This window comes from Rhinoraja longicauda, chromosome 15, assembly GCF_053455715.1.
Source record: "Rhinoraja longicauda isolate Sanriku21f chromosome 15, sRhiLon1.1, whole genome shotgun sequence".
NCBI classification, from domain to species: Eukaryota; Metazoa; Chordata; class Chondrichthyes; order Rajiformes; family Arhynchobatidae; genus Rhinoraja; species Rhinoraja longicauda.
The window spans coordinates 27334809-27343035 of NC_135967.1; the positions used below are offsets into that span (position 1 = coordinate 27334809).

At 41.6% G+C, this 8227-nt stretch overlaps 1 protein-coding gene across 1 annotated transcript; it reads left to right on the forward strand.

Moving 5' to 3' along the window:
- Positions 1–2202: 2202 nt before the first annotated feature.
- On the forward strand, positions 2203–7788 carry LOC144600378 (snaclec echicetin subunit beta-like). Its single transcript, XM_078411954.1, has 5 exons — positions 2203–2263; positions 3456–3631; positions 5544–5681; positions 5791–5908; positions 7691–7788. The coding sequence occupies exons 1-5, from the start codon at positions 2203–2205 to the stop codon at positions 7765–7767; spliced, it is 570 nt and encodes a 189-aa protein (XP_078268080.1). The 3' UTR covers positions 7768–7788.
- The last annotated feature ends 439 nt before the right edge of the window (positions 7789–8227 follow it).

Here is an 8227-nt window from a genome sequence, read left to right on the forward strand (position 1 = left end):
CAGGGGAGTGGGCGGGACAGACATAGAATGTAGTTGGAGACAGTATGACTGGTGGGAGAACTGGGAAGGGGAGGGGATGGAGAGAGAGAGAAAGCAAGGGCTATTTGAAGTTAGAGAAGTTAATGTTCATTTTTTTTTTGGAACCGGGGCTGGAATCCCTGAGGTAGAAGATGGAGGCTTTTTTTAAAAAATTGGAACCGGAACTCTTTTAAATTTGGAACCGGAGCTTTTTTTAAAATTTGGAGTTCCTGAACTGTGTGGTTGCGTTAAATAAATGTAATTGACACAAAGGAAAGAAACAAAAACTCTTCATTAAGTCCAAACTGCAAAAATTGCCAAAATTTAATTTCACACTTGATATCAATTGAACGGTTCATTATTTTCTGCTGCAAAAAAATAAATATGGATTGGGCATTATTTTAGTTGCACAAGTGTGCAATGAAGTATATTGCATTGAAAGGACATTCAGTCACATTTGTAACATGACCACGACAAACACATGATGCTTGATTCTCTTGTTTCTAATGGTAAACGTTTCCTAAATGCAGTTATACTGATGATATGTGAACCAAATATTCCAAAATCCCAATGACATCTCGACACTGCCACAGCAGATGATGTTTGCCGAGCTCTCTTCCAACTCATTGGGGCCGTTCCCTGCTCTCCCTTTCAGCTCACCAGCTTCAGTTCCTGCGCTCTCTTTGACTGAACCCTGACCCTGTTTCCTGTGCATCATGTCTTTGTTTGTCGTCATGATACAAATATGACTGAAAATCCTTTCAATGCAATATACTTCATTGCACCTGTGCTACTACCTGTGCTAGTAAACAAATTTGGTTCACTGGAAAAACTGCTATAATACCATCTAGCATTTAAGAGATTTATAAGTGGTTTGGGGTATTCATAATAATAACATCCAATAATCTGGAAAATCTGCTAGTCCAGCACCACTAAAGTTAGAGCATCATGAGTGGCGCAGCGGTAGCGTTGCTGCTTTACAACGCCATAGACTCAGATTCGATCCGGACTACGGGAGCTGTGTGTCTGGAGTTTATACATTCTTCCTGTGACCGTGTGGGTTTTCTTTGGGTGCTTCGGTTTCCTCCCACCCTCTAAAGACGGGCAGGTTTGTAGGTTTAGTGGCTTTGGTAAAATTGTGAAAATTGTCCCTAGTGTGTAGGATAGTGTGATCGCTGGTCAGCGCGGACTCGGTGGGCCAAAGGGCTGTTTCCGCGCTATATCTCTAAAGTCTAGAGCATGCCAGATTATTAGAATTTTGATGTGAAGTTTTTAGGCTCTTCCAGATGTTACCAGCAATTATTATCATTGCAATCATATCATATCATATATATACAGCGCGGAAACAGGCCTTTTCGGCCCACCAAAGTAGAAATCTGAAAAAATAAAGTTCCAAGATGGTTAATAATAAATAGGATTTGGCTGGAAAAGTTACAATTGACCAAGGTTTATATTTCTGGTTATAAGTCTTGGATCATGATGCAAAAGCACTCAAGGCACATTAATGATAAAGTAATCCATCACAAAGTGCTGGAGTAAGTGTGGGTCAGACAGCATCTCTGGAGAGCATGGACAGGCGACATTCCTGAAACATTGCCTATCTATGTTCACCAGAGATCTGCAGTTCTATGTGCCTTCAATGATAAGGTGTGGGTTTTCTTTTCCACCTCTGCATCGGCATTGCCTTCAATACACTGCAGAACCTGTGCAAACACTTCAACAGGCTGAACCCCTTGTGCAATGAGGTCAAATGCAACTGGGAAATATCATGATGTATTAGAGAGCTGGCCTGCAGTGCCACCTGTTTTGTATTTAATTAAATAGAGCCACATCCCAGACTGGAAGTCTACAGAAGAAAGAGATGAATGAAGATGACATATGCTGAGTGTATCATATGTGTAAGCTATTGGGAACTGTGATTGTTCCCATGCAGGGCGTGTGGACAACACAAGAAGCAGCTGCACACTGACTGCATTATCTCCTATTAGTTCTCGATTATATTTTCCTCCACTAATCTCTTGAGTAAATAACAGTTCTATTCACCAATTTCCAACTACTCACAAAGAGGTGTTTGTCATCTGCCTCACTGTGTATAAATGCCCTCAGCATGCAAATACAAGCACTTGCCTGGAACATCCTGGAGGGTGTGCATTATTGGCCTGTGACTGCACCATTTCCTCTGCAATGGGCCCAGGAACAAGCCTCTTGCTGCTTTTTGCCGCACTCTGTTGCTGTGATCTGCAAGGTACGCATACAATTTCAATTCAAAACTGACCTTATTTTCACACTCACTGTTTCATCCTTTTTCTCGTTCTCTCCTGACCGTTACTCCACCTCCAACCACCGCTCCCCTCCCCCCCACCCCCCCCCCCCACACACACACACACACACACACACACACACTTTTATTGCTTTATTTTAACACACTTCTACCATTCTGCATATTTTCTTATTGCTCTCCTTTCTTTCCATCTCTGAAAAAGAGACAAGTGAAAGAGATTGAAGGTGAGCATCTTTTCATATCTTTCTCAGCATACGTAGGGAGAGCCACTGCCTTGTAAGTCACATTATATTACAGCGCGGATATTACACATAATCAATTGTACTTCTCAACACATCAAAACACCCGAAAAGGAATGTATTTGCCAGAGTGGAATTGCAATGCCGGTTCACTGTATTGTTCCAGAGATGCCAGTGTTAGCATTTGAGGGGAGATTGAGTACATGGGCCTGCATTTTCTAGAACTTAAAAAAATAAGAGGAGATCTAATTGAAAATTCTCATACAGCTTGATGGATGGAGAGAGGATGTTTTTCCCTGGCTGAGGATTCAACGAGCAGTGACTTTCAGATACTCTGGTAAAGGTGCAGGCCATTTCAAACGGAGGTAAGGAGAAAGTTATTTCCAGAAAGGATGGTGAATCTTTGGAATTCTCACACAGAGGTCTGTCAAGGATTCAGCCGTTGAGTTTATTTAAAAGAGAGATTGGTAGCTTTTTGGAAATTATAGGAATCAATGGACATGGGGATCATGGAGAAAAGTGGTGTTGAGATTTAAAATCATCCATGATCTTGAAAAACGAAGGAGCAGACTTGGACCAGATGGGTAATTTGCTGCTCCTGTTTCTTCTGTTCTATGACTTTACTTCAGTATTACACCCTTGACCTTCTCCGGAAATATTCCATAAATGTGAAAATATGGCCGAAAAGATACTGTGCTCTACAATTACCAAGGGAGTATTGAACATAATCAACTGCATTTCTTAAAACACTGAAAACAGATATTGTCAGAAGTGACACACACCACTATTGTTTAAATATTAATTGACCAAAATAATCAAAGTAAGTCAAAGATAATTGAATATTGTAAGTTTGATTATTCTGCTATGCTCGGTTAAATTTATAAGAAACTTCAAAGAGTTCTTACCCATTTAAACAGCAGCTGAGACTGAACTTGAGGAAGATGTGGCTGAGCCGAAGATCACAGAACGGAGGGAGCACATACGCCGAAAACGAGAACAGTTCTGTGAAGTGTGGTGTCTTCCAAACTGGGTTCTATACAATTACACCTGTTACCGAGTTTTACCTGGACTTCGTACATGGGTTGACGCTGAGGTAGGGCAGACTGCAGAATTACAATTGTCCTCTTGTATAAGCAAAGGTAGTGGGGTGGGTGGATGGGGTAGAAACAAGTTCCAGGCAAGGGAAAATTTACATCCCCCCATATTTCAAGTAAAGTCACGTCAGGTCAAGCATATTGTCATGGCTTATGTAAGTTACAAGTACAATGAGAAGCTTGCTTGCAGCAGCATCAGAAGCACATGGACTTGGGTACCACACAAAAATCACAAAAAAATTATGAAAAACAGTTAAAAGAAAAAAGTCTGTTCACAAACATTAGCGCAAAAATTCAATAGAAATAAGTGCAGTTGCTAATGATTTTAACTGCCCTTCCCATTCCCATACTGACCTATTTGTCCTGGGCCTCCTCCATTGCCAGAGTGAGGTCACACACAAGCTGGAGGAACTGTGCCTCATATTCTGCTTGGGTAGCTTAAAACCCAATGGTATCAACATTGAATTCTCCAATTTTAGGTAATCTCTAACAAACCCGCCTCCCCCTGCCCTTTCTACCCTGCCCCCTTTCTTCCTCCTCCCTTTGCTATGCTACGCCTGGATTCACATCTATTTCTCTCCACCCCCTCTCCCCGCAAATGCATTCCTTCCTCTGGCTTCACACTTTGCAACTCTTCAATCCTAGTCTCACACCTTCTGTTTTGTCATCTCTGCCCTTTGTCCAACCATCTGCCCATCAAAATCCCCCTTCATCTGTCTTCCCCTATTACCTACCATGCTTTGTCCTGCCCTCCTCTCTTCCAGCTTCCTATCCCCCCCTCCTCCCCCCCTTCCTCCCCCCCCCCCCACCCACCACCCCCACACACACATACACACACAAAATCTGTCTGAAGAAGGATCCTGACCCAAAACATCACCTGTCCTGCCCATTGTCTCTAGGGATGCTGCATGACCCGCTGAGTTACTCCAGCACTTTGTATCTTGTTTGGAAATAAATCCATGGTAGTGCAAGAAGTGACCCATGGTGAGGGATGAATAGGGTTGCTGAGGTAGGAGTAGGGTTCTGCAGGTCAGTTGAAGAACCTGATGGTTGTAGGAAAGTAGCTGTTCCTGAACCAGGTGGTGTGGGACTTCGGGTTTCTTACTCCTGCCTTTGGTGAAGAACCAAAGACCCTTATTAGGTTGTATATTTAAGCAAAAGTGTATTTCATTTTACACGAGGATCAGTGTTGATGGTGTTGGGAAGGTATCCAATTATGTGCGGTCAGTATTCTCCCAAGGAGAAACATTACCATGTGAGATCTGGGTCCAACAGAAATCAGCCTGGCAGAATTCCAAATAATAGCCTTTGGAATATCTAGAGACACTTGAAAGAATGGGTCGACTGGGATTGTATTCACTGGAATTTAGAAGGAAGAGGGGGGATCTTACAGAAACATATAAAATTCTTAAGGGATTGGACAGGCTAGTTGCAGGAAAATTGTTCCGATGTTGGCGGAGTCCAGAACCAGGGGTCACAGTTTAAGAATAAGGGATAGGCCATTTAGGACCGAGATGAGGAAAAATCATTTCCTCAGGTTGTGAATCTATGGAATTCTCTGCCACAGAAGGCAGTGGAGGCCAATTCACTGGACGTTTTCAAGAGAGAGTTAGATTTAGCTCTTAGGGCTAAAGAAATCAAGGGATATAGGGAAAAAGCAGGAATGGAGTACTGATTCTAGATGATCAGCCATGATCTTATTGAATGGCGGTGCTGGCTCAAAGGGCGAAATGGCCTATTCCTGCACCTATTTTTCTATGTTTCTATGTTTGCCCACATTTTTGGTGAGTAGTGGAGCCAGTGATGAGTTCTGACTTCTTTTCACCCCTCCCCCTCCGCCCCCCCCCCCCCCCCACGTCCCCCCACCCCAACCACATTCCTCAGGGTAAGCTGATGTCTCTCCTTTTTCAGGTGTATTGTCAGAATATGGTACCAGGTGGTCATCTTGCCTCACTTCACAGCTTGGAGACGAGTGAGTCTCTTGCAAATCTAGCATCGAATACATTGAATTCTGAAACTGTTTGGGTTGGTGCCTCTGAGAGGTACGAGGTAAATGAATGACTATATGGCTTAATACAGCACAATCATTTGTTTCTCAATTCATCTATTTGTGTAATACCTAACATCTTTCTCTCCTTGTTGTTCCCACTTAATTTAGGCAGGTATCTTTTTCTGGACAGATGGATCTCAGTGGGATTATTCCCACTGGCAGAGGAACTATCCTACTGTAGGACAATTAAATCACCATTGTGTTCAACTCCAATGTGTTGGACTAGGTATGCTTTCTTTTTTGAAATATGAGAACTTGAATGTTGGGGTAAGGCTCAAGTTATGAATGTTCAACATTGGTGGGAAGCATTGTTGTCATTATCTCACAAATTGTCACCTATAATAGGAAGTAATGTTAATTCATAAAACATGTGCCAGAGCAATAACTTGCATCAGGCTGCGTTAATCTTTCAAGTTAAATTCAGCCCATTTGCTCTATTGCGTAGTTTTCCTTCTCCTTTTTACTCTTTGCCAGTCAGTCAGTCTCTATGAAATTCCAGACTCAAGCCTGATTCCAGTAAACACCATTGTTCTCTCTCTATTTATCCATAACCTCTTTGTTTCGCTACTCTTCAACACTTCTTTGGGCTTATGTTCAATCCAACAGATTTTCTACAGCTCAATCCCTCTAAACTTGGATTGTGAGGACTACACTTCTCTCTTGATAAGAAGCCTAAATAGCCCTCCACAACCACTTATTTCTCCTTGGAGTTCATCCATTTCCTCCAAGTAAATAATGTTGCTCTGAGAACCATGTGGATCTAAGTTGTGTTTGTCTCATGAGAAATGTGGAATATTCCGTGGTTCTGTCCAACTTCGGTCTCCTCCCCCATCTGGTTTTGCAATACAATGTTGCTAACATTAGTCTCACATCCTGTTCTCACACTGAACTGGCTTTTGTCTTCTGTCTTGGCTGGTGTTGTCTAATCTAATCTTCATCTTGATTTTGTCTCCAACACAAATTGTTGTACTTCCTTGACATCTCTTGATAACATGTCTGTCTTCCAGTTGTTGTGTTACACCTTTCTGCCCTTCCAGTTTCCTAGTTCCTCATTGAGCTAAGTTAATGAAACACTTAACTGAGTGGAAACAATCTTCACAATCCTGGCATGAAGTATCTTTATCTTTCCTACCTGTTCTACTGTGCTGCTTCCAAGTATAGGTATGACATCTTTCTGCTCTATTTGTACAATATCCACATCACCATCCTTTAGAACCTTTGGTGTTCACCACCTTCAGAGACCATATCCCCACCAGAGTCATAGAGCCTCAGTAAAGAGAGATTCTCTCAGAATGATACCAGTTACAGTATGCTGGGAGATTATGGTTCTCTATCTTATTGCATTATTGTCTCAGATCCCTTTTATATTTCCAACTTTAAACTATTTAACCCTTGCTTCAAATATCCCATGCCAAAGTATCTCGTTGTCTACTTACTTCTTCCATTCCCTTTGGATCTTCTCGTGAGAATTTCCTTGCAGTTTTTGGGCCTTTGACTGAGGTTTTGTGTTTGCCGGTCTGAATTTCTTCACCACTCCAGTCAGCTGCCTTTACATCCCATAAATCCCTGAAGTTTTGACATTCTTTATCCTCCTTCACCTTTGCAATCCTTGGCAAAATTCACCTTTTCAATCACACTTTTATTCAGCTCTCCCCTTCTGTCAATTTGGCAAGATGTTCCCTTTGTTATTTCAGCCTGCTTTTTGAAGTAGATTACATTGAGAAGATTTCTGTGCAAAATAGGTTATTTAAATGAATGCAGTTATTACACATCAATGTCAGACAATATATGTGACTGTGTGTATAAATGTGTGTGTGTATGCTTTTGCCTGAGTGTATCTGCGTATATTATCTGTGTATGCATCTGTTTCTATAGCATTTCATTCACACATACCTACACAAAAATGCCTGCTCATTTCTTTGCATAGATAACAAAATACCAAATAAGTAAGCAAGTTCATAAACAGATTAACTAATGTTATGTCTTTTGTACTTTTGCCCTTATTTAGATGCCTATTTTATGAGAAATACGGATTGTTCACAAGGCTTTGCAGCCGTTTGTGAGTACAAGCCGGAGTTTGATTAGTCTACCTTTCTAAACACAAACCAAATCTCTGCTTGCCGAGCAAATCTCAGATCAAAAACTAGCCTCTGTTTTTTCAGTTACAGTTTACTCTCTCATGACAATCTGAACCATTTAAAGGCACTCTGCTATCTGAAACAAGATTGGGCTAGAAGTAACAAAATGTACAACGACTAAGGCAAGGATGACTCTTGTCATGTACTACTACCAAGGCCAGTGCACAAATCATAAGCTCCAAGGCTACGACCGACTAGACTGCTGCAAAAAGTTAACACTGTACCCACCTGCTCTTTCACTACCAGGCAGTGAAAATACTCAAATAATCAACCAGGAGCAGGACAGATACCAACACTCAAGAGAAAGCTAAAGATCTTTGAATGCCATAACAGCTTGTTACATTTATAAGGAGCCTTTAATGTACTAACATGTTCTGGAGCACTATTCTGCTGTTAAGCTACAAAAT